At 37.5% G+C, this 27,678-nt stretch overlaps 1 protein-coding gene across 5 annotated transcripts in view; it reads right to left on the bottom strand.

Moving 5' to 3' along the window:
• LOC134058192 (ephrin type-A receptor 6) overlaps window positions 1–27,678 on the bottom strand; it is a 363,450-nt gene that overhangs the window by 87,961 nt on the left and 247,811 nt on the right. For 2 of the 5 annotated variants that reach the window (XM_062515303.1, XM_062515305.1), the window contains exons 7-9: window positions 10,057–10,104; window positions 9,466–9,628; window positions 1,146–1,254 (exon numbers count right to left, since the gene is read on the bottom strand). In XM_062515303.1, the coding sequence (XP_062371287.1) occupies window positions 1,146–1,254; window positions 9,466–9,628; window positions 10,057–10,104 (320 nt within the window). Of the gene's footprint in view, window positions 1–1,145; window positions 1,255–9,054; window positions 9,629–10,056; window positions 10,105–27,678 lie in introns of those variants that run through there. The other 3 variants (XM_062515306.1, XM_062515307.1, XM_062515308.1) reach the window with 3 other exon arrangements.

The following is a 27,678-nucleotide window of genomic DNA, read 5'->3' as shown; positions in this document are numbered from 1 at the left end:
GCTGAGCACATCTGTAGGGTACCAGTCCCATTTTTCATGCTGAAATTTGCCTCCAGTCCTAGAGTAAATTGAGTATTTATTCAAAATTTTCTTGCTCTGTCTTCTGTGGAACACGCTCTTACCACTGTATTTAGCAGCACTTCAGAACAAATTCCTATCTTACATAATTGGAATGGTTCCATTGAGGAAGGCAGTAGAAATTAAGAGAATCTCTGATATTCTTAACATTAGAAAACAGGAGGAAGAAACACAGAAAGAAACCTATTTCAGTATTTTTTTTTCATTCCCGAGTTTAGTGAATTTTCCCAAAGGAAGTGTTTGAGTTATGTTTCAGGATTTCACATACAGGTTCTATACAATCATTTTCTCTGGAAATTTGTCTCTGTCTAAATAATTCCTCTCTCTTCTGAAAGATCTTGCTGTTTGTCACCTTCTGTAGTAATTGCAGGAATACCTACTTAGCCTCTAAGATTATCTAAGGCCACAATATGTTCCAAGGTTAACTGCTTTATTACCTTCAACAGTGATAGATTTAACTGGTTTTATTATTTAGCAGAGAGAGCATTAATTCCCATAATGGCAGCTACTGCAATGCCATATTTAGTTGCTGGGGTATTGCAAATAAAACCTCTGGCCTGCACTAACAGAACTTTACTTTCTGTTCAAACTGGAGGTAATGCTCTATCAACAAAACAGATGTGTCATTACAAATCTAAAAGTGCAGCACCCTCTGTTGATATCTGAGTGGTGCACTCTCTAAAGCTTTGCAATTAACAGTTATGAGATTTTGTAAAACACACTGTGGGGTTTTTTTTCCCCTCTTTTTTATTTCTTCTTGTAATGTCAGAGCCTGGAGTGTGCAGCAGGTATACTGTATTTTTTAAAATATCACTCTGTAGAAAAAATGTCCAGAAACTTATTTCTAAAATATTCAAACCATTAGCTGATTTCATATTATTTCTGATCTCTCCAAAATGCATCTTTATGCAAAACACAAAAGAGCTGTATGACCAGTACTGAACAAAGAGGATATTCCACTGTGTGTAACCCTAATTTTAGCTCTGAAAATGTGGTTTGATGACTTAAATATTATTCTTGAACTCTTAATTTTAGATGGGACCATATGAGAACAGTGTTGTAATTACCTGCCAGTGATGAGGAAGAACAAAGTGAGGATGACCAGGAGAGTGAATCCACCAACAGCAGCAGTGGCAATTACAAGAATCTGTCCCTGCTCTGCAGCCATATCAGAAGCTGAAAGAGAAGCACAGAGAAAAAGTGTTTGATGCTCCATCCATCACTCAGGGATTCTGCAGAATGGCTGAAATAATTTCAGTGGTCAAATGCTGCAATTTTAATTTGCTTTTTAATGGTTTCCTCAGTGCTTAGCACAGGCACTGGTTGCAAATGTCTGTGAAGTGAGAAACCATAATTCACATCTCAACTAGGATGGAGGGGAGAAGATTGCAGGTTTATAAAAGAAGGATTTGTCACTATCAGAACTTGCAATTTACTGAAGTTTGAATACAACAGGATTTTGGACATAAAACTGTATTTTCTTCCTTAGCTTTATTTATCTTAATCCTGCACCTAATTCAGAAGTTCTCTCCATCCCCCTGTCCCAGAGAAGTCAGCAGCAGTGACTTTAGTATGTGAAGATACTAAACTGGGCTCAGGAGGAAGTAGAGCAAAAGCCCCACACTTAATGTGTAGCTTCACACATTCTTCAGCATGTCTAGTGTTCAGTTTCATCGTCACAAAATACATATAGTTTATCAGAACATCATTAGCAACTCTATAGCTGATCAAAAATAATTCTTATACCTCTTGTTTTTCTCTCTGCTTTTTGCAGGATGTTTAGGAGTTAAAAAAGATCACCAGAAATTATTCAGTCACTGGACACTTTCTAATTTTGTTAATTTATTGAGTATAATAGTAAATCTTTACATTGAGAATTTACCTACTTACAGTGCAGGTGATCCTCACTGTCCAAATACTGCATGAGCAGAAAAGGAATTAGGTTCATTTTTTTTTCTCTGTCTCCTGCCTTGTGACTCCAAAGTTTTATTTGTTAAACTGTGTTACACTTCAACATCTACACCACATGACATTTACCCAATTCTTACTATTTCCATGGGAAATTAAACATTGTTTTGAAAGAAGAATAAACAATTCTATTCAATGACTTCTGAAAACAGGAGTAAAAACAGAAAAGGAAATAATTTTTACATCAGGGAAGCAACTTTGATTTGGTAAACTTGCAAACTGTTCAATAAGCAACATCTTCAGCTTTCTTCAGGCACCAGGTGATTAAAGCTTAGGGAAATCACCTAGGCTGCTGTCCAGAAAGCTCAGCAGGCAATATTCTCTCACTCTGCAGCTGATGAAGCTCAATGCAATGCACACAAAGCCTCATGAAACACTGTAAGAGTAGCAAAGCAAATAAAAATAATAGTAGCTGATGTCAAATTTTCAGCAAAACCAACTTTTTAGATTTCTGCCATTAGGTTTCTGTCCTAATAATTTGATGGAAGCATGCACAGGCAGTAAATTACAAGGCATTCAGTACCCGTGGTCAGACAAGCTAAATATACACATCTTCCAATAAATGATGGAGCAAATATTGACTGAACAGTTAAATGGTATCTAGTGATGTTATGGGAGTGGATTCCAGCTCTGTATTACCTTCCACTGGCTCAGGTTTAGTTGGAAAAATGCAACATAACAAATATCATGCCACACAAGTAACAATGCAAATGCTGAATACAATTTTCAGAGTAACGGGAGTTGTGCTAAATGTGGCAAAGGTTACTAAAGTCAGGCATGGTTTCAAGTTGTACACGGAGAAGGTTTCAGAGGAGACTTTCTTGTCCATCTCTGCAGTGGAAAGGAGAGGACAAACTGCAGCTCTCCTTTTGCTTTTAATAGGAAAAAATACATGCAAAAATAGTGAATTTGGCAGGGTGAAGGCAAACCATGAGCTCAGATGAATTAGCTGTGATTTTCTTCAACATGTTGACATTCACTGCCAAGGCCAACAACCCAGGAATTTCTTGATGCAAATGTAGGGACTGATTCCATGGTCCCAAGAAGCACCTGTAGTCATACTAATGAAGGGGAGAAATTCAAAACTGACTCAATTTCTTTCTGCCTGTAAGCAATGTGGTTTTTAGCTGAGACTGTACCTACTTGAAAAACAATAATTCTGTTTCTCTTGTTTGTATTTTAGAGGCCAGAGTCAAATACATTAGGATTTTCTTTTCATGTAGTTAAATCACTCCAAGGAGTTTTCAAGCCTGAAACTTCCAGATGACCTTAATTTACCTGTCAGATAAAAATGTCAAATGACAGACAACTATAATTGGAAAATGTGGATGTGTTACAAACTGACAGAGAGGCGGGTAAAGCAAAATGATGGAAATACTTCTTTTTGCTGGAAGTGATCCCTCAATAAAATCCACAAAGGCACAGTGCAGTGAACAACACATGGTATGCACATACACAGATTTATGACATACAGGTAAAAGGTTCCACAAAAAACTGTTTAGGCAGTAAGAAGACACTAATCAGGGACTCTCAATACCTAGAATTTTTACAGCATTTTGCCATTCTAAATTAAATTCTATGTGTCTCTCAACCTCTGCTCTTTACTCATTTCTCCAGTCTTCTCTTAAGGTAAAGTTCAAGCTGTAAATAATAATAGCTTTAATAGTTTCTGTTGTACATGTTCTTGAATATTTTTTGTCGCTTCCTGATTTTCCTTCCTCATTTTTCCTGTGTATATTGGTCTATGACCCTGTGTTTCTCCTCAGAACTTCTTGATTATGCGAGAGAAAAACTCAGTTTAAAAATCAACTATGGCAGGTTGCAAAGTCAAGCAAGTTCCTGCAACCTCATTTCATCCCTTTGTGTGTACATATGAGAGTGCTGCATTTAATCACAGAAGTACACAGCACTTTTTTCTCCAGAATCTCATTTGCTGGACAACATGGCCAGCATTCCTATAGCTAAAATCAATATTTTGTTGTCTCTATGCTGTCCAGGTCACCTAAACTTTATACCATGAGCAGAGCTAAGGGAGCTTAGCACCTCTCTAACTGGGCTGACTGCTTAGTCTGGAACTATGTCTCAGTCTCTCTACCTGTCTGCTCACTAAGTTCATTTGGACACTTGAAGAAAACACTTAAAAACATGAGTAGCTAAGACAAGGAAAAGGGAGAATTTATGACTTATCCAAGATGTTTCTGGATAAGTAAGTATACTGCAATGTTGGGGTAGCAAAACTCTTCAAGCACGTTTTACCTGCAACTGATGCGATTAGTCAAAATGATTTTAAAACTGCAGCATGGATTATATATGCACCCAGGAGCTTATTATCCAGATAAACTCCTCACTGCCATTGCTCTTTATTCTTAACTCATGTTACATGCCTGAAAAGATGCTTGTAGCTTCTGTTTGCATCATTCCAGCTTCTCTGCTTAACACCATACCCAGAAATCCCTTCTGCATCCAGCCTAGTGTCAGTTCTGCCCCTAAAATCCACTTTTTACATTCATGCTCTGTCTCATCTTCTCCCTAGGTTCTTCATCCAAATGGATGGAGGAGGAGCTGCCCTTTGCCTCCCGTCTGGGCTGAAGGGAAATATCCTGAGGCTTCCTCATTTCCTCACTGTGCACACTGGAAGAAATGGTGCAGATGTTCTAGTCACAGTGCAAGAGGCTGAAAACCAGAGAGAAGCTTTCAGCTCTGCTCTTTCTTTGAGCAGATTTCTCCAAAACACTTCAAAAGTTTGTGTATTTGGTATAAAAGAGCTGGAAGCCCTAATGACAGCTCCCTTCTGTCTCTCAGCTACATCCCTTTGTTACTTCAATTTGACATCTATCAGGCAGCAGGACTCTCCAGCAGACTGAAAGATAAAAAAGCGACAGAAAGACAGCCAGACTGATAGCAGTGAGTAGCTGTAAGACAGATAAGGGTGGACAGTGAGCACTGGAGCTCTAACAGACAGGAACATGCTGTCAGGGGGATTTACAAGGCATTGCAAACAACAGTGCTTAAGAACAACATGTAAGAAAACCAGAAAGTCTCATTAGGGCAACCTTTACATTTTCACAAATGAAAATGTAGTTCCTGTGCAGCTCCTGGGATACAGTGAGCTGATGGGTTGCAGTCAAAGGGGAAATGAGAAGGCAAAGGAAAGGTGATCTTAAAAGGGCCTGTCAGTAGCATAAGAATGTAAAACCTTTTGGTGTCTATTCACCCGAAAAGCTTTATTTCAAGTGTTTTCCCCTAACAACCACTTCCTGGCCAATGGATACATGGAAAGCCTGTGCAGGCAGCTTGAGATCTGAACAAGGATGTTGCCCTTGTTTAGGAAACACAGAGGAAAAGTGAACTCTCTGGGTTTTCTGGACACACACAGTAGTGCAATCAGATAGACCAAAATCAAATGGGAAGAATAAATGGCTGAAAGTATTAAAGATAACAAGGAAATATTTAAAGATTAAAATGAGATATTCTTTGGTATCCAGTGTTGACTAATACTGAATGAACAGTAGAATGAGGCAGAGGTGGAGAGAGATCTAACAAAAAGTTTCTAAACATGAGATATGTGCCATCTGATTTGTTTTGTTTCAACAAGGAATTCAATTTACTATTGTCAAAACATAAAACATTGTAAAAACAAAACAAAACAAAAAATCTCCATTTTGCATTTGTAATGCAATGTATTTTCAAAAAATCCTTGGGATGACTTCTCTGTCATAGCATGACCCAGGGCGTGTGCTTAAACCAGTAGTGGACCTGCACTGGAATCAATGATCCAGGACCTGTCTATTGAGCTTTGGAGTTCTGGAAAGAATGGAACCACATCTGGTGGCAAATCCAAAATAGCCTGATTTGAGGATGAAAAGCTAAATGTAGATTTTGTGGATGTGGGAAGAGGGAGAAGAATGTGAAGATTCAGCAGAATTTCTGGCAATATACAAGAATCACCATCTGAGATAAAGAAATTAAAGTTATTGATCCATCAAGACTGGAGTTTCAGCCAATTATTTTTTCACAGTCTTCAGCTTTACAAGGCACCTAATCAGGTATCCCATTAGCATTTCTGAAATGTTTAGGGTTTTATTGTTTAAAATTTAAAGTATACAAAGTCTGCATTGCTTTTGGATTAAATATCATCACGTGCTCACATTTATCACTCTGTTCAACCCAAGCACAAGTCCACACTGCATAAATGCTCCTTTGTCCTTCAGGTCCCTTCCAGAACAAGCAACCATTCCACTTTCAGATTATTTTTTCCTAATGATGGGAAGGCTGAGAAGGAAAATAACCTTGGTTTTAGAACAAGCCCTGCTTTGGCATAAAAACTGCCTAAAAGCTGTAAATTGTTCAATATTTTACAAATTCTTCAGGGCAGAAAGATGTCAGAGGTAATGTAAAAAAACCTACTTCTCTAGGGAAAAAAAAAGGGCTTGAATCATTGGCAAAAAAAGAAAAGAAAAGAAAACAAAAAACAACTCAAAAAGCAACCAAACAGCTGGTTAGAAAAGAAGAGGGAAAAAACCAGAGAGGGTAACAGTCAGAGAATAAAGCATCTCTGCCCTAGGAAATTTTTTTTTTATGTTGTCAGAACACATTTTATTTTCTGTTAGGAAGGACCAGAGTGTTTTTTTGTGGTGACTCAGATAGCTGATAATTCTGACAGATAAAAGCAGCAACTGCAAGTGAGGTTTATGCTCCAATTTAAAGCCCCAGCAGTGGCAGCTGTGTGTGTGCTGGAGTGTATGAAAACCTGCCAGCTTTGCTAGGAGTGTTTTACCTGTAAGGTGCTGAAACAGACACTGAATACAATGGCAAGAAACACAGTCACAAGTGGTGGTTGCTGTGCTTTGGAAAAGTTTCACATTTCCCAGGTGCAGCTTGTGAGTTTTAAAAGGGGGAGAAATGCTTGTCAGCATCCATTCATCCATCCCCGCTTCCTTGAAGAGAAGTTTTCTGACTATCTTAGGTAACTCCATTTCCTATCACAAAGAAAATGCAAATTTCAGTCTTTTGGATGCTCCACTTGTTTGTCTTAGCAACAGGGAGAAGAGTCCAAAAACAGAGCTCCCCAAGCTGTGGCTGCCTCAGTCTTTGGGTCAGTAAGAGAGGGTTCTTCCCAAAAAAAACCACATCAGCATTAATAACTAACTTCTTCCACTACTACTGCAGTTTTGGTCTTCTCTCTCCCTCATGCACCACCTTTAGCCGTCACACCAAAATGTTTTAGTGTTCCTGGTAATGACGTATCTATTTTCTCTTTTATAACTTTGTAACTGAAGGGACACAGGTAGAAGGCAAGACACTGTGCTGCCAAAGGACAGTCTGTTTTAAGACATTGATATACACATCTCACAGCTGATAAAATTATTAATTTTCTATAATTAGTCTATTAAAGAAAACCCCTAATTTTTGATTGCCCGCTTTACCACTATCAATTAACAAATTCTGTCAACATTCAAGGAGGGTAAATAGAATAACTTTGGAATTACCTGCAACTGGTCTGGGAATTATTCTCTACTGTAACATGTTCAGTTTGCAGAGAACTGAAGGATGTTACAAGCTAAGGCCAATTAAGGAGGATTTTTATCAAACACACGACTTACAGTATTTTTTGTTATTTTCATGAAAGTGTTGGTTGATAAATTTTCTGTTCACAACACAGAATTTTAAAACACTCTATTCTTCCCAGCCTTCTCATGAAAATGTTACTTTTGAGTTAATTAAAATCTAATTGAAAGTCCTCAAAAAGTAGTCTGCCTTGGCCTAATATTATTTACTATCCTTCAGAAAAATGTATATTAAAAAAATCAGAAAATTTTCAGCTGAGCTGCACACTGCCAGAATAGTAAATGACGAAGAGAGATTTCTGCACAGCTGGACTAGGACTGGCTTGTAAGACAGATGCAGGCCAGCAAGGGCAAATTAACATTGATGGATACTGACAGAACCAAGCAGCCCAAATCTCAATACAACTCTCCCAAATCTCTCTGTGTATGTTAGTCAGCATCTTGAAATACTTACAAAACCATTACTGTATTCAGTTGATTCAGCTATATGAAACCACATACTAGCTTAGACAGCAAGTGCTTAGACACAGAAATAAAAGAAATCAGAATTATTGGGAGAAAAGGTGTGTTAGGTGTGTAGATTTATTTTCCAGTTATTTCAGTAACAGGTTCAGCTTTGATGTTATACTTCAAAAAGTATGTTAAAATTAAACTCACCATGCAACTCAAGGGCCAGCTGCATCAGTGCACTGAGAAGGAGAGATGGGGTTAGGATGGAGTAAGGGAAATGCCACTCCCAGATTCCCTCAATACCAATGAGGGAAATGCCACTTGATCCACAGTCTTCCTGGTTTAGATGGGCAACTGATATTTTCACAATGTGAAACCTCTTAGAGGTTTAAATACAAGTTTCTTTTTACATGAGTTAAGCCTCCTATTTATTGTACCAGAAGATACAGACAAGATATACTGAAATTCTTGAAAGCACCCAAGTGCTCAACTCCTGTTCAAAGCAATTGCCTTAAGTACCCTGAAAATTTTAAAAAGTCCAATTAGGCATTAAGCACTTGGAAATCTACCCCTGATTGATTTTTGAAATAGAAGTTAAGAAGCAATAAAAACAGAACACAAATCCCTGGTTGCTCTTGTGAGCACTTACATAGTTTTGAATCTGTACATTAGCTTAAACAACTTGAATTCAAAAACACTAATGAAAAACATGGTATATATAATTGGCTAATTAAAGTAATTTAATTAATGAGTGTTTTAGTGTTGTATCTGCTTCACTAATTTTCTCTCAAATACACGTAAATATATTTTTCTATGTTTCTTTGAACATGGAGGGAAACACAGGTCAAATATAAAAATCATTCAGAGTGTGAACATCACACATGAAGCCTTCTTGCATATTTTGTAAGAATAGGAAGGCTTCTTGCTTCTTAGTGCCACATTTAGTAGGTTTACTGGTTGACAGAAATGCATATAAAGGTGTTCAGATTTTTATTTGTGCAGTCTGGGAGCACTGGCAGCTATAGAGTGAAGAGTCCATCACTGGGAGCTTGCTGGACTTGGGGAAAGTCTGGCTAAGTATTTCTAGATATCAAGAGGCAGGACCTCTATAAGGAAAGAAAGGATCAGAGAATCCTAGAGCATCTTAGCTCGGAAGGGACCCGTAAGGAAATTTTGTGGAAGAGAACATTCCTTCAGCTGCAGCATTGGGCTCACATTTCTATGTGTTGTTGTAAATCCACAACTGTGAGTCGGAGGCTCGTTTTTTACCACATAGCACTGGTCATTTTGTATAAACAAATGGTATGGGTTCAGCCATTCAAACTCCCAATGTCTCACTGGTTTAGAATTAGATGCTACTTCTATCATATTTTATTTTTTTTTTTCCTTCAGTAAAACTTACTTTCATCTCCAGTTTCAAATTCAAACTTCTGGCTATAGCCGCTGTATCCTGCTGCCGTCCTGACTCTGATATGAAATATATACTTGGTGGCTGGCTTGAGACCTGTGATGATAACACTTGGAGCCTTGGACCTTGTGGAGGAATAGCTGAGCTGCTCATGCTCCTGAGGGATAAAAGAGGGAAGAAATGATATCAAGTTGAGTTGAACAATCTTTGCAAAAATGATACAACAGAACTGAAGCTCCATATTCTTCTCATGAATGTAAAATGTGTTTGTATCAGGAGGTGCAGGTATGGATTTCTGTACTTTGGTTCTGTGCTACAGTCAGAATCTATGATATGGCCTTGACTTTTAGATTTCAGGGTTTTGTTGTCTTTAACCTTGCATACAGACATGTTTTTGCGACTTGGGTTAGCAACCAACCCAATCGTAGTCAAACCAACATGAAGTAGTACAAGATTACATTCACAGAAGAATGGCAATTAGAATGGAAGCTCATTATTTTTGCACAATGGACAAACTAGGAGGTCAGTAAACACTACCAAGCTGTAAAATAAAGATGTGGGAGTATTCAAATACCCGCTACTCACTTCTACCCGCAGGTAGTGCCAAAATGCCGGCGCTATCCGTGGGTAGACCTGTGGGTAAAAGAAAATAGGAATTAACTTTTTCTTTAAAGCCTGTCAACTTCGAGCATGGTTCAGCTGCTTCACTGCTGCTGCTGAGCTCAGTGTCTCTTTCCAGGTAGCTGTAATGTAGTCACACATGGAATTCACTTTGTAAGTAAAAATACTCTGTGCTAAAGTCCCCTGTTAATCTCCTGGCAGTTGATCCCAGGCAGCTGCTGAGAATTCCTGAGTCTCACAGAGATCCCTGAGAATTATGGCCTCTGGGAATTACCACTGGAGACTAGCTGCTCTACTATGGAGACCAGAAACATCAATTTCTGTGCTTTGACTGAGTGCTGCTTTGCTAGACAGGTCTTGGATGATGCTTTTACACGAGAGGATGACTTGGAAGAAGAACGTTTATTCCCTGTCATTAGTTACTTGATAAACCAGTAATCTGTAATATTTTATGTGCTGCCTTAAGGCGAGGTTTGCTCCCTTGGAGGAGGATTTGTCTCCAAATGGAGCAGGAATGTCCTTGGCATGTGCTTAACAGTCCAACTGTGACACCCACAGGGCACCATATACATTCATTATACCACACAGTGAGAGTAGAGCAGGTTTAAGTTACTCAGAGTGCTTCCATCCTGTTCAGAAGGAAATCCAGTTCACAGAAGAGATATAACCAGGAGAGGATTAGGTTTCAGTCAGATTCTGTTGGACTGTTAACCTCTTCTCAGCAATATGCATGCATCTTTTATATAAAACAAACAGTTCTTATAAAACACACTGAGCTTCAGCCATGTGTAACAAATGCACAGGGCAGCAGGTGGATCACTATTCCCCCAGTAGGAAAACATGGGGATGGCTGAGAAAACCAGATGAAAAAACAAACACACAGAAGCAACCTCATGATTCTGTTAAGGGAAGGAGCAGGAGGAAGGCAACAGTGATCAATATAAAAAATAACTGCATTTCACCTGAGCTTCAAATAGTGAAAATAATTTGAGAAACTACAGTGAAAGGAAGTATACATTTTTTTCTACAGTCTGTTACCAAAATTTGAAGCTGTGAGGAGCATGTATTTGAATTGAAATAGTAGGATAAAATGTACATGTAGTCTTATGGATAGAGACTATAATTAATACACCATCTGATTGCTTCTTTAAATATAAGACTTCTCCCAATTACTTGAAATGCTGTAACTTCACTTTGAACAAGTTAATGGATTTTAGACATACTTTAATGCATTTCAGAAAATACCTATTTTCTTCTGATAGAAAGCCTATTTGTTTGAGTGATAGTTTTTTTTTTTTATTTTTTTTTTCTCTGATTAAGCTTACATGACTTCCTGTGAAGCAAAGATCTTGGAAATCTGCACAGCATACTATGTAAGCAGCAAATGCTTGTTTTATACAGGTATTAGCATGATTCAAAGTGCCCTGTGGTGGCCCATAGATGGCAGTGACTTTATACTCTGGAATGCTCAGGAAATTTTTATTTAGGCTCTGTAAGCTAAGGAAGGGACCAGCACCTAAGGGATTTCACTGTACACTGTAATAGTTGCAAGCTGTTTCTTTTCCCTAGACTACCTTACTGCTTGAAATCAAGTCCTAGCATTTAACAATGCTTCTTCTGACCTGCTGGAGAGATTGCAGAAAAAAAAAACCTGATGGAATTGTGAAAAGAAAGAGGTTCTTTAAGAGGAGGATGGAAATGGAAATTTTGTCAAAAAATCAGTGGAGATTCCCCAATATCCAGAGACAAGATTTCCTCCCTGAAGCCTGCAGAAAAACGCCGGTGGCAGCAAAAAGTGGGAATGACTTTTGAAAAAGAAACAATCTAAGCTACATCTATTATATGTTATTACAGGCTAACTACTACTTATAAAACATACATTTGGGATACACGGGCTCCATAGCCAGGGGTGTGGACAGGCAGGCAGCAAATATTGTTCATTATTTGTAGTTGGTCAAAGATGCTGAGCATGACAAGGGCTGTGATGGTGACATTTAATCAACAAAATGGGTCCGTCCCTCTGGGGCAAACAGCAGCCTCCTGAGGGGCAGCCATCACTGCCTGTCCCTTCTGGAAGGTATTTTGGCTACCTCCAGGGGTTGTCTGGCTCGTGGCTTCCTCATTACCTGCCTGGGGTTGCCTGAAGGAAGCCCTGAAGGGTTCCTTCTCCATGCCCTCCCCTCTCCATTCTTTCTGCAGCCTCTCATGCCATCCATCCCACAGACTGAAAAATGATGTCTGGGAGTACACAACCTTAAAAGTAATAGTGCTGTCATATGGGGAAGGGGGCAAGATTTGTTACTGCACAGGAAATAGTGGAAAGGGAACCTGTCACCTTGGTCTGAGAACAAACTTCAGGAGGCTTGAGGAAAAAGTTGTTTAAACTCAAGACAAAATGATTCATAGCTGGAAACTTCCCAGGGCTGGAACGTTTTGCACAAAGAATTCAGCCTTTTAGGACTGGATTCATGCACAAGAGAATTCTCCAAAGAGTGGATGCTTTGCCATTATTCCATTCTCTTGACAACTGATCTGCAGCCTACCTGGAAAGCCAGAGCTTTCCACAGAGAGGCACAGAGATGGCTCTCAAGGCTCCTTCTGCCATGATCTTTCCCAGGAAGGCTGAAGATGGACTCAGAACCAAAAATACACAATTTTAGTTTTCACAGAAGTATGGGACACTTTGTGTTATTCTTGCTACAGACCATATGCAATCACCTTTGCACGGACTCCGTGTTCAAAAAGTGAATATTAAACTGAAGGCCTTCAGTGTACTTCCTGGATGTTAGTGCATCCTTTTCCCAGATCCTGCTTTCAGTTTGTGGCAAAATATCTATCAACCCACTTATCATACACCCTATTTTGCATCAAAAGGAAGCATGATTTTGTGTGCTAGAAGCATCTATCTCTCGTGCTAGATTTCTGACCTAGACAGTGCCAGGGCCAGAACCAATGGGAAAGGTCAACAGAGGGCTAACTACAGAGGGCTACTACAAAATCTGCTAAATAAAACATATGTTTAACTGATATTGCTGTACCTCCTAAGGCCCATAAGAAATAAGATAATATATAGTAGGCTGCTGTGTATGCTTCAGTGTTCAGAAAAAGAAAAGGGACACAAGAAATGCTCTGATCTTTACATCAGTATCAGGAACAGCATTTGTGATATTACGATGGCAAAGGACTCACAAGAAGCAATTCTGAGAACACAGGGGCTGATGGGTTAAACATGAATTAAAGGAGTCTATCTAATATAATGTACTCATATAACTACATGATCTGATATGAGGAAATTCATAAGACATTTTCCATAGCCTGCTGCAAATTTATCTTGGTGAAAATCTGTAATTAGAACATAAATATAACCCAAATGCAAGCTATGCCAATGTTATTACACAGTGCAATACTAAATCTTGACTACCTATCCAAGTTAAACAGAATTATATTACGAATTTTGAAAATGCTATCTCTGTTTCTAAGGAAATTGTATTTTTCTTATTGTTTGTACAATTCTTCTTGTAAATAGATTCTGTTCTGATTATGAGGGACAGTGTTCACAAATCCATGACAGTCTCCCCTGTGCATGAACAGGAAAACCTTTCAGAATCAAATTCTTTCCTGCAGCCACCTCTGCCTATCTCAATCTGTATATATCCTAATTTTATACTTGGTTTTAGAGATAAGGCATTTTCCCATATCTAAAGAAACAGACTGGCTGAGTGGAAGGCAGAATGGTGCTAATGGTCTAAGACTAGACAACCTAATTTAATGGAGTAGTACCATCAAAGGATAAATATTAATGAAATTCTTTCTGCCTCTGCAGTATAGCAGAGTAGCAGTCAATATCCAGATGTTCTATTATTGTGATGATCAGTACCATTTTTTCCCATATACTTAAAAGAAAGGGGATTCCCCCAATAACATTAACAATTGTAAATAAATAGATAAACTCTCACATGCCTCACCTGTCTGAACAAATTGCTCTCCAATTTTATCCCCACCTCAGTACAGAGGAAGAGAGCACAGAAATGAAGACTTTGCAGACACATATAGGAAAAATATTGATAAAAGCTAACCAAAATGTAATGACCTTTAATCAGTTTAGACTCCTATGGCAAAGAGTTTACATTCTGATGTTATAGGTGAGAAAAAAAAAATATACATTTCAAAACCATTAGTGAAAAACAAATCAATAGAAATTAAAGCTGAAATTCCAGGTTTTGCTTTTAGTGCTGAAATAACCCTTAAAAGATTAACTTTACCACTAAAGCATTGATGAAATTCTGGCATTTTCAGGCATAGAAGATTTGTCACCATTAATATTTGAGTGGCAAAAAGAGACATGGCTCTAATAAAAATAGTATCAGTCCTTAGTTAGGTAATTTAAAAAGATACCAAATACTATTTTCCATGATTTAGAATAAATAATGGGAGCCATATACTCTTAGTCTAGCTTATTTTAGGAGTGACAATGGAAGTATTCAGCTCATTCAGTGTCATGAGTAACAAAAGTCTTCTTAAACTGACCCCAGGGAAAGGGATTTCCCAAGCTTCTGCCAGCTAAGAGAGACTTATCGTAGCCACAATTTTCAATGTGTGTGTGTGCAGAAAGAATCCAGGGAGAGTAACTGAGTTTACTATCAGCTGTTTGCAAACATATTTTTTTTAGTTTATATCTATTGTCCTGCAACACGAAAATTCTGTATTAAGCCACATAATCCTGCCTGGCCTTTTCAGAGCACTGTTATTTAACTGAAAGAAGTACTAATAGAGATTAAATCTATATACCACAGGGACCGGGTCTTTATCCTGTACACTGAAGCACAATGTCAAAACTGAGTAAGTACCGCATTAAAGGAGAGATTTGGAGTTTCATGATTCAGGCACTATAAATTTTTAATAAAAGCACCAATAATAAACAAGAAAGTTTATGAGACCATTTGGTTATATCTTCCCCCCTTTCCAGATACATCAATCTGAGGAACACACACAGTGTGACCTACAGAGGAAGCATCATTATTTTAAAACAATGACCATGATTCTCAAAGACAGCATTTTTTACTGGTCATAGCTCTAGTCCAGTGTGCAATGAAATCTCCAAATTCTTCCTTACTTTTCCCATGGGATCAGCTATGGTAGCACTCCATAGTCAGCTCAACTTTAATGCTGTGCTACCCATTAGGATAACACAGTAGTTAATTATTAGGTATAGGCATTAATTGATTAATCAGTTCAAATAGACTCTATTAAAGACAAATAACATCAAACTAGTTTGTACTTACTTACTAAGATCAATAAACAGAGTCCCCACAGCTCTAATTTATGGAAACTGCCTCTGATTAATAGAGCCTATGTTCTTCTCACAACTAATATCCCCCCAATAATTCTCAAAAAGTATTTTCTTTCTTCACAATAAAATATTTTCATAATCCAATTTCTGAATGCCTGTTGCCTCTAGTCACAGCACCTTTGTCACTGCACACAGATTGTTGTAGATAAGGACTAATTACACTGAAATCAATAAAATTAACTACACCTGTGGAACTCAGTGTCTGTCTTTGAAAGCTTCTTTATATTCACTAATTTTGTGTGTGTTTTTCTCCTAGAAACCTATTTTGACCTACAGTACATCAATTAACAGGAATGCTGGCAGGATATTTTAGAGAAGTCTCAAAGGTTCAAAAAGTGCTTCTAACATTAATTACTGATTACAATCTGATCAACAGGACTGGGCAAATTTTTACTGTAACATAGAATAAGAAAAATTTTCTTTACTGTACAAAAAATTAAAATAAGAGAACAAAAAGCAAAAGATACCTTTCAGATTCTTAAAAAGTACATTCTTCCTAAAAACCCTTATATCTCTGGTTTTTAGCTGAACCACAAACTTGAAGTAAGTTTAGAAAAGTGATTGGGAAGATCTGAGGACCAATCTAAAGTACGCAGAAAACTGTGGCAGCAAAAAAGCAGGGCCACAGAGAAAATTGCCAATGGCTTTAGTGTTTGCTTCAGAGGAGAAATCTGCAGCACTTAAAGGCATCAGCCCCTTCAGGTTGTAACCCTCTCCCTTCCCTCCTTGGCCTCCCTCCTGATTAATCTGAGATGTAACAGTTTGAGCTGAAACACTCAAGTGTCCTTTACCTGTCTGGCCATTCAATATTTTGTATTTTGGTTGCCTGTCAGTCAGCTCATCGCTTTCTCCATATATAAAGTGAAGCTGTCAATGTGAAAAGGGGAAGAACAGGTAACCAATCATAAAGAAAATATAGAAAGGTCAAGCCCCAGACAAACTTCATTTTAATTGGATTATATACTTGGAAAGACAGAAATGAGTTGATGTGAGGTGAACCATGAAAAGCAGAAAATTAAATGAGGAGAGAGATGAGGACAGGGAGGCTCTAAAACAGTGTTAAAATTCTTTCCAGCACAGAGAGGTGAGGGGTGGGCAGAGCAAAAGCTGTGTGGTTCACACGCTGGGCCAAGTGGGACTGCCAGGTGTGAAGGCAGCAGACAGGACAGAGCTGATTGTCCTGACAAGGAGATTAAAATGAAATAAAAACAGGTCTGTGCCCTAAGGTAGGGATGGAACAGGATGCAATCCAGCATATAAAAGAGGCAGCTGGAGAACATGGCCTGAGTTGTCAAATGAACACAGATATTAAATCCCATTTTTTCCGGCAGTAATGAGCTACTCTGATAACAGTTGTTTGCTAATTAAAAATATCTACCAGTGAAAACCTCTGCACCAGGATCTCCAAAAGTCTCTCTAACTTCTGCATATAAAAGTGCCAGCCTCTCCAGCTGCCTCGAAGGTTTTTCCTATTTTTTCACTCATTTAAGTTTTCTTTTCCAGTTGGAAAGAAGCAGGAAGCTACTGCAAGCACGAACTAAACTTCTAATGTCAAAATCCAACTCAAGTAGTCCTCAAAATTCACCTTAGGAGAGTGAATCACAGTCTCTCTTGGGATACCTAATGCTACGGTTTACTTCATAATGGTGTAATAAACCTGCTGACAAATACAGTGCAACAGGAAACAGAAGCAATCCCAAAAATTCGAAGATTGGAAGGCTTCTGAGACTTTCTTTGCTGTGAAACAAGAGAGAACTACGGATATACAGCCAGTGGGCTGATTCCCAAGTCATCCCTTTGGTGCATGAGGTTCACAGTCCACAATTCTGAATGAGGTGCTGGTGCCTCTGCAGGCTTGACACTCAGCGTTGGCACTGCAGGTTCCTTCTCCCCATGCTCAGCATTTCCCCAGGGCCCAGCAATCTGCAGATTAGTGGCTTTCTGAATTAACTAAATTTGCTTCATTGTGTTTTACAGCTCATGGACTTTTCTTTCATGAATTTCCTTAATTATTCCGTGAACTAATTTTGCTTGCGGCCTCCAAAACATCCCTAGGCAACAAGTTTAATTACAAACTGTGTTTAAAAAAATGCAGCGGGGATTTTTTTAAAATCCACTTCCGACTATTTTATTGAATATACTTTAGTTTCTTGTCTATAAGAAATAGTGAATAATAATCAATATCAGTAGTATGTTCAGTCAATTTCAAAGTATATCTGTGTATATCATAGAAGCGTACTTTTAGTTACAGATGGGAAGTAGGTCACTGGATAATGAAATATTTAAACTAAAAATGCAAGACTGGGGAAGAAAGATTAAAAAAGAGAGACAACTCATGTGATGTGAAAAAAGTCACAGTCCAAACACCTGAAGGTGTCCCAGTTGCTGAGCCATGGGGCAGGCAGTCTTCTCACACCCAGCATCATCAGCTGGGTAACATCGCAGCTGCACACACGGAACTGCTGCGTCCCTTCACGGCAGGGCTCAAAACTGTGGTGACCCCGTTTCCTACTCAAGTGTGAAGGCAACTTACAGGCAAAGAAGCATCTTGCAAAGGAAGTGGAATTTCAGTACAAAGCAATCATCCAATCCTTCAGCAGTCTTCCTCAGTGAGGTGACTTGCTGCAGTACAGAGTAGCCAGTGCTCTACTTTGACGCCCCACCCACCCCCCACAAAAAAACCCCTACAAAATAAAGCAAAAAAAAAAACAAACAAAAAAACCCCAACCCTTCCCCCCCCCCAAAAAAAAGAAAACCCAACAACCCACAACATATGTTCAAAGCTGTGAAAATCAAGTGATTCTACCAATCCAAAAATAGAGTACAGCACTGAGTCAGCTCTCACAGTGCTGATGACAAATTCATTTAATTCACCTAATTTCAGAATTCCTACAATATTCACAAGGGGCCAGGATTTGGATTAGGTTTCCCTTTCAGTGCTGAATATTTCATCAGGTTTGGAACACCTTGGTGGGAAATTTTAACTGCTGTGGGATGTTTGCAGCTCAACAAACACCCTTGTAAAAACCACATTCTGTACTGAAAACCTCTCGTGGAATCATGCCTCTCTAACTCCTTTCTAAGATGTGTTTCAGCTTTTTAGGATGTTAGGGCAGGTCGACTGACAGGGCTTATTTTAAGACTGGTTTAAGCTTAGTTTGAATCTTCTACATAAATAACTTTCAATATTAGAAGAGCAGACTAATGCAGAATTTTCTCTTTTCATTTGCTACTGAATGTTCCCTTGCTCCTGAATTTGCCTGGCAAATTCAGAAGAGATCCCTATTGATAGACAACAGCTTGAAAACAAATTCAGTGGTATTAATAAAGCTATCACTTCTGTTTAAGTAAGCAAAATATCTACTTTTATAGATGGAACTGATTCAGATTGCTATTCAGATTTGCTATTCTGGAAAAAAATGACTGGAGTAATTAATTTCAGACCATATGAATGTAAAATGGTAACAAGTCTTTCATATGCTAACTGTGAATACACTTCTTTGGGACAAATACTTCCCTTTTCAAAGAAAATTTGGATTTATAAGGATAGAATAATGTTGACAATATTAAGATAGATTTCAGCCATCCAACAAAAATCAATTTTGGAGGAACAATTTTAGCTCTAAAACACAAAGTCTGACACCAGCTAATGTTTGACTTTAATCACTGCAACACAAATAATAAATCAGAGGCAAGAGGGAACCTGCTGATCTCTATATAGAGATTGTGTATTGCTTTTCATTATACAATCCTCTGCAGATATAAACATATGATAGCTATTGAAAAGTCACTGAAATATCAAATTTTTGGTGTATTTGTGAGCACATGCATACATCTTTTTGTGTCTAAATGCAGGCCAACAGCAAACATCTGTCTTGTAATGCCAACTCAGAAGGGCTGAATTCACCTCTGGTTTCACGTCTGTAGTGCAGAACTTGGCAATACATCAACAATAAATGCCACATATTCCTTAAGTTTATGTTTTCTTCAAACACCTCGGTGAGTTAATGGGGTGTAAAGCAAAAACAGCAATCTTTTTTTCCAATTAATTGAACATGAATTTCAAGGGCAAAGTCAACAAACTAGCGAGTAAACCAAAAAGCTGATTTTGCACTTTCAAAACTGACAAAGCAGGTTTTTGCTCAATTTTTTTGGGAAGTGCCCATTTCTGATGTAGCTAACTTCAGCAGAAATATAATTTCTGGTGGTGGTAAAAACAGCAACTAGAAAAAAATCTGAAAAAATATTAATAAAATTCACAGATAGATGTCCATACGTTTTTAAAAAGAGTTTCCCCAGCCACTAAATCATTTTGTTAATATAATATGAATACTTATAGATGCATAAAAACCAGGTAGTTTGTGCAAGGTCATTACAAATACAAGATGCATCAACCTGGTGAAGTTCCTACAGCAACATAAATGTGTTTATGAGCAGCAGGTGAATTCCTGCAAAAGACTCTAAAGCTATTAACAGCTCGGTAAGGAGTACATAATAATAGGTTGTTAACTCAGCCATACCAACAAGCACATCAAGAAAGGGCACTTTGAAACTATTAATGCAAATACATTAAAAAAAGCAAAAGAAAAAGAGAGAAGTGTAACATTTTGCTTCTTTTGATCAATCAAATAAACATCTGTGGGTTTATTCAGGTGCAAACCTAACTAAACTACATGGGTGTTACTGAATAAGGCACAATTTCTGTGAATTCAAACTGGCAAATGAAATTATTAATTTAAATTAAAAGCTGCTCTAATGGTCATTTTGATTCCAACAACCGCATCCCCACACCAAACCCATCATTTCTGTTTAATACATAGTAAAGTGATTACACTGATATTAAAGAGGAAAGTAGTGGTTTAGTGCATTAAAATGTAGGGGCTCTCCGTAAATTGAGCTTCCTCTTTCCCTCTGGATATATCTCTCTTCTCCCAGAAATGACTACTTTGGGAAAACTGCTACTTAATAAAAAAAAGGTTGCTAAAATTACACAGTCAGGGGCTTAATCTTCATTTAATGTGAAAAAAAAGACCATTCAAAGAGGAAAACTAATATCCTGTCCTTTTCTGTGATTAAAGTACAACTGCAATGCAGTCTTAGAAAAAAGAGACAGAAGACAAAAAGGACCTTTTTTTGGTTTTACTCTCCAAAATGATGCATACCTTTGTACCTCCCAGGCATCTCTTGAATGCATTGAATATTGCAGGAAAAACTGTAAATGAAATGATATCTGAACACTCCTTCATTTAGACAAAGATATAAACTCATGTCTCAAGGTAGGTATCTTGATTTAATCTGTGAATCCACCTTTACGGCTGCAAATCAACAATTTATGAACTGTGAGTCATTTGTGTATTACGAAAAGCACTCTTCCAGCTTCAGTTTTTAAAAGAGTTTGGAGTCATAGATGATTTTTAAGAACTTTTAAGCTACTTTGCATTTTAAGAAAGTCTAAAGGAAACATTCTGACTAGTTTCAGAGAGATGGAGATCTAGGTATTGTATTTAATTTATAAATAAGGATGTTACTTTCATTTAGATGACCATCTTTTGGTAGGTATGTTTGCTATGTTTAGGTCATTGCTCACAAAACTTGCCATCCTTTTTGTAAAAATCTGTTAAATTTTAAAAGCCAAATTTGACTCCTGAATTTGTCTTAAGGAGGGAACTCCAACTCTATTATGATTTGTAACTAAAACTTACTGCACCTAAACTCAAAGGGGAACACACTGCAGGCAGTTTATAATAACAGAAACAACAAAAATAAAATGCTTTGGGAGTACATTCTCTATAATTTAGGATTAAACATGTTAAACTCCTTACGACTTTCTTTTGTGAAATTGATACATTTTCTCTGACGAGAAAATATTTGTTTTTTACAGCAGAGTCATCAAAATCATCTAGCTGGAACTTTCTGCTCTCTAAAACAGCTGCTTCTGATTTCTGACCCCACCTAAGCACATACTTAAGATTAACACTGATTCCTGAGGTTAACATTATTATTATTATTGTTATTATTATTATTATTATTATTATTATTATTATTCTTGCTGTGTCAATGCACAATTTTGAAAACTATTTTTCCTGAGGTTCAAATGCTGTAAAGCATAGAAAAACGCATTTAGTAATTCCTTTTATTAGCAACCAATCTTTGTCATAAATGGATTTAGCTTTCTTAGCTCTATTTGAGGTATGGAACTAGCTGTGTTTGTTGCAATAGTTTGCATACCTCCTATGCTTATTCCTATGCCCTTGAAAGCATTTGAAAACCACTTATACAAAACCATTAATACACTCTTTCTGCATTTGTGCAGCTCTTCTAGCAGTTACTGGAATAAGCACTGTACATGTAATTTTCCTTGGAGAAAATGGTATTGGCTGCAGGCAAGAACACAAGATCAGCAAAGACTTAAGTATGGGGTTTATTTGAAATATCAAATCCACCAGGCTTGCTTAAACAGCATTATACTTCCCATTGAGAATTTTTGGTTCAGCAGGAACAACAGCAATACCTCTACAGGCTACTTTATTATTAAATACAAAAGTTCAGAAGCTGTTTTGAAATAATTGACAACAATGATTAGTAGACAAGCCAAACTAGGCATCTAATAGAGGCCTGGCCTAGAACTTCTTTGATAAACTCTTTGCTGCATGTAATTGATATTTAGATGCCAGATTTCTTTTTCTCCTAATAGTAATTACATTGGTGTCATTAATAATGGCTGCTGCAAGGTCCTTAGGTTCTTTCCTGCAGGCAAAAATTATATCTGGTCAGACAGTCTGGTAATTAGTCACTCTCATTTTCAACAGTTCTGAGACCTATTATTTTTTTCTCTTTTTAGAATCTGAGGCTTTTACATTTTTTCCCTTGGGAAACTGGGTTAATAACAGCGGAACAGAAAAAACTGAGAAACTTGTTTAACACCACTTACTATGCTAAAATAAGCTAGGAGATTTCATTTTAATGATTATATCCCAAAGCACATTTGTAGTGATTATTTTTTTAAAACATTCAGCAGACATGGTTCGTTTCCCAGGAGCTAAGAAGGGCCGAGAATGCCTGAGGTGCTGCTCAGAGCCCTGGTGCCTCCCTGTGACATGCCATGAACAAACATTAAGGGCTGCCTAAAACTACTGTCCAAAAGCTCCTGTACATCCCAAATACTCATCACTCTTGTTATGATGATAAACGTTGAAAATGTAATGAAAATGTATTATTGCATGAGTCCTACATTTCTTCATTCCAGTCATATGAGAAACATTTTACTTGCAGGCAGCAGATTGCTACTTATGCCTTAAATGATTTGAATAATTTGAAAAGTATTACAGAAGAAAACGGTCCATAAAAAAATAAATTATTAGCATGAAGTTAAAAATTGCCCAGCTGATCATTTGAAGCAAACAGCTTTTTATACTGTCCATACTCAATGAATGATAGCTGAAGTGCTCAGATGCTTATCCCTGCTGTTGTCAGTCTGTACCTCTTCCCCAGTCCTATCACTGATGCTGCCTTTAAAACTGTGCAAGGCTGTCAAGGACGCTCCAGCAGGATAGCAACAATAAAGGAAAATGCCCAGAGAAAGAACCAGCACATGCCAAGAACCCAGCCACACCACTACCACACAAACCACCTCTGCCCAGGGATAATGTCACACATCCGCCAGGCTCCCTTTCAGCCTCATGCCACTGGGAGCTGCTGCATATTCTTCATGATATAAAAATCTGCCATAAAAGAAAAATCTGAACCAAAAGAGTAACAGCTGGTGCTTAAAGGAAATAGGGGAGTTGTAACAGTCGTGTCTGAAAAAAATGTGTTCCTTCTAACTTAGTTAAACGCTGTGCAAAATAGTGACTAAAGAGGTGGGGAGACTGGAGAGGTTTGGTTGTTTCAGCAGTAGGGAGGCTGAGGGTCAATGAACTTCACACATGCCATACACACCTCACAGAAAAGCAGAGGGCTCTACAAGAGGAATGACTGATTTTACTTCGTGTTTCAAAATTCAACCCAGAAATTGTGAGGACTGAATCTGATCAACATGAGGTGGCTTCTTATGAGAAATGTCCTTGTTTTATCTAACGAGAGCACCTGTGGCTCCTGTTCACTGAGGCTGATTCCAGACCATACTCAAGCAACGTAAGGTTAATTAATATGAGAAGATCATAATGCAATATCTCCTTAGCTGGAGAAGACACAGAGGAACATCTGGTGTCCTCTAAACTGGGATGAATCACATGATGTTTATAATTTTCCGTATTAATTCTTATAAAAATAATTCTGTCATTCAAAACATTATGCATTGAGAGTCTTAAAATTTCTCATTATTCCTATCGTGTAACTTACCTAAAGGTCTGTCACTCAAATTCAGGATGGCTCATTTTAATTCTTATTAATGATTACTCAAAGAAATAGCAGTCTGGTTCAATATTAGATTTTACAACTGAGCATAAATTCTTGTATAAGTTAAGTGAAGACAGCTGTAGACTGATAGAAAAATTAACAAGGTCATGCTGCTTCCTAATTCTTTAAATCTGGTACTTTCCTCTATCTCTCTGCCTCATCAGCTCTTCATCTCTTTTTCAAATCTCACTGGAAAACTAATTTCCCCCTTGCCTCTACTGCTCAGTTATTTTCTCACTTCTGTTTATTAATTCAACTCTAAAGAATCCTGGGATGAAGGAAAAGTAATATCTGACATTTCTGTATATTCTGTCCACTCACTGTCCTGTGGAGGTGGATAATTTTTTTAATGTGAAAAATGCCTGTGAGCTGCAAATTGAGTCTCCCAACAAAATGACGTATTTTGGCAAAGGCTTTAATTTTGTCTTTAAATTTCATCAAAGGACAAGAAAGCAAAGAAATATCAGCCCTCTCCTCCAACTCCTGATGCTAAAGATATTCTCTGGTTTCTCTAAATAGAGATTTCACTGCAATGCCTTGTGTTACTGCTTGGGTACATTCCATTAAAATCCATTCTCTAAAGAGGGCCTTCCTTGGCTAATTATATGTTATCTTGTGTGTAACAGGAAATGTAATCCAGCTGGTGTGCTTGGGCCACGTGGGAGAACAAACTTAATACAGTTGCTGATACGTGCACAGCTTGGTATGCCTAATACAGGTCTTAGGGAGCATTAATTTTTGATGATTAACTTTATGGGTTTGGATGGAAAGGGGAAGAAAAAAGCATTTTCCAGTTCAGCTGCACAACCTGGAGTGCAGCTGGTGAGGTTTATATCCACTGTGTGCTGTGTTCCCTTTCCCATGAGGGAATTCCTAGAAGGACTCGCTGTCATTACAAGGCTCTAACAAGGCCCCACTCTTCCATCTGCCTCAAATATGAAACCCTTTTGATGAGAGGTAAAGAGATTATGATGCCCTGGAATCTTGCAAATAGTGCAAGGTTTGGTCAGAGCCTGAGTAATTGCTTAAAGTATAAAAGAAAAATTAATTGCAATTAGCAATGGCATTGAGATTATATTGATTTTTAAAGGGAAAGACAATACTGCCCATGAGACACTTTTTCTTTTAGAATTAGTGTTTGTGGGATAATGAAATAAAATGGACAGAGTGCAGAATTGGGCAGACACCCTGTATCAACAGAGATAATTTGCAATTTTTAGTATCTCAAGACCCCAAAGAAGGTCTATGAAGAAATGCTTTTACAAGCACGTCTTAGATCTCAATGGGAAAACATTTAACAGATCTTCTGTGTGTTGCTGTAAAGACTCACTTACTATCCAAGGCACAGTTTTCAGAATGATTCATAATCTACCTGAAATCAGGTATTTCAACTACCAGGCCTCAACAAGGCAATTATTTCAGGATCATGATATTCTCTCCCTGGTTATATCACACAACTATTCAAACAATGGAAAAACCTTTCTCTTTGCTGTGACAGAACTCTGAGAATCTTGGACTGAACATCAAGGAATTTTTCTTCTCTCAGGCCAAATCAGCTCTCTAATCATGTCCTAGGTTAGATTTTGTTCACTGCATTTTTGGCTGAAAGGCTGCAGAACAAAATGACCTCTTATTAGATAACCACATAAAAATGTGCACTCCTAAATAAGAAACTACAAATCTGTACATCTGGCTCACAATGAAATTTTGTTATTGTCACAAGATTTTCATTTTTCGAGACAGTATTTTGTGAAGTTCTCAGTGTTTTGCAGCAATTCCCTGGAGAAATGGAGGTCATATAGGAAAAGGTACTTTAAAGCAGAAAAATCACTGAACTGCTTTATTGTACTTTGAAATTAATGTATGATTCTATACTTGGAATTTATTGAGACCCCTGGATAACTCTCCTTCTCTAATTTATTTCTTTATAACTTGGTAATCTGTCTCAGAAGAGTGTTTTTTCACAAAGAGGACTTGATCTTTTGATAGTTCTCTGTGTGTAATTTGTATTCTACAAGAGTATAAATATAAGTTTCTTGCATAATTAAGCACAGTGTAGCCTCCTTCCCTTCCTGTGCTTGTTCTGGAAACGCATGGAAAAATGCATCTTTATGTTCCATGCTCATCATCAATAATTTGTCTTCCTTATGAAATTGTTGGAAACTGCCCCATTTTGTGGAGTGCTTACAGTTTATTGGGCAGCTATTTGATTTCTGAAGTTTACTTATCTTCCAGGAAACTTTGGGAGCCCAAGACAACTTTCATTTGTGAGTCACAGAATTCCTACTGGAGATAATTAAAGCAGGCTGCTCCCCTAATGTGCTCATCAATGATGTACTGACAATTTTTCAAATGTCAACAAGGAGCCTTAAAAGAAATAGCAGTAGATACTTGTAAAACTTCAGAATATTACATAATGCTTCAGAGCTTCAAGAAGTTAAGAAACTGATATAGTCAGCTGAATTTGAGGTGGCTGTATTTGATGGAGACATTCCATTTCTTATATTATTTATCAGAACAAAAGCTCCTTTCTTTACTGAATGCAAATGACAGGTAGAAAGGGATAAATATGGATTGCAAAAGTTATTCCATTTTTCTATCTAGTGTATTTATTAGTAGCTAAGACTATTTTCTGCCTTTTTCTTGACTCTCTAGGACATTAATAAAATTTCTGACCTTTTCATATTTAACATGTTCTTCAACTTTACCTGCAGTTTTTACTCTCTGTAAGAGGGATGTCTTAAATAAATCCATACTAGATCCAGTAAATAAATTCGTACTAGAGCCAATAGAAAATTATTTCACTCTTATCATATTTCCTGTGAGCATGCAACAACATCCCTATTTTGTCACTTCTGCTGAGAACAAGAATGCTGATATTCCCCTGTTTCAGAGCTCTTGGGAAGGCTGAGAGATTGCAGTGTCACTGGCTACATCTACCCCTGTCATAACACTAACTATGCTTTTTAATACACAGATCTCCACAGTGTAGAAGAAAAAAAATGAATTGAAGCTTAATGAAATTAAATTAATTGTGCATATTAATATTTTCTGGCTTTGAGGTAGGAATCGTCCCTTTTTCTTTCTCAATATAAAATCTCATTTCCATTTGGCCACTACACTTAGACAGTGGTGTAATGTATGATTTTTGATTTAAATATTATTAAAGCAAGATTTAAATATTATTAAAGTGGTGTAAAATAACATTTTCCAATTCAATGCTGTAAATCAGCAGACTGACTTGCAGTACTGGATTATTCATCTCTCTGATCTAGAACCTGGTCTCCAAGAGAGGTCTTGCAAATTACATCTGTGCCACAGCACTGCAAGGTGCCAGCAGTGCATTTATGTCCTCTGACCTCAGAGGAAAGAGTTTACAGATAGAAGATGCTCCTTATATATTTTAAATATTTTAAAGGGAGGACAAAGAAAATTGTTCTCTCTTTTTTTTTTTTTTCATAAAAACAGGTAAGAGTGGTTTAAACTGTATCTAGAAAAGGGTCATAAAGCCTGTGCATGTAGTCTTGCTGCACACTGGTCAAGGCTAAGGAGCAAGTAGACCTCTTAGAAAAATTATTTGCCTTGTCACTCAGCACTGACTGGTATTGGCACATAATCCATTGAGAAAGGATTTTATTAAATACATATATAAGCTTTATAATTTAACATCCATAGGAACAGCTACAGATCTTTGGAACTGTTCCTATTCAGCTGAATAACATGTCACAATTTGTTCTGTTTAATTCACCTCTTTAATATCAATGAAGAAAAGTTCAAGTCATAATGGATCAGAACCTGAAGAACTTCCATTAGTGTAGGAAAACAGGTTTCCTTGCTTT

This window comes from Cinclus cinclus, chromosome 2 (assembly GCF_963662255.1).
Source record: "Cinclus cinclus chromosome 2, bCinCin1.1, whole genome shotgun sequence".
Classification (NCBI taxonomy): domain Eukaryota; kingdom Metazoa; phylum Chordata; class Aves; order Passeriformes; family Cinclidae; genus Cinclus; species Cinclus cinclus.
Note: the sequence above shows the minus strand (reverse complement) of the source record. Positions and strands in the feature narration are given on the sequence as shown.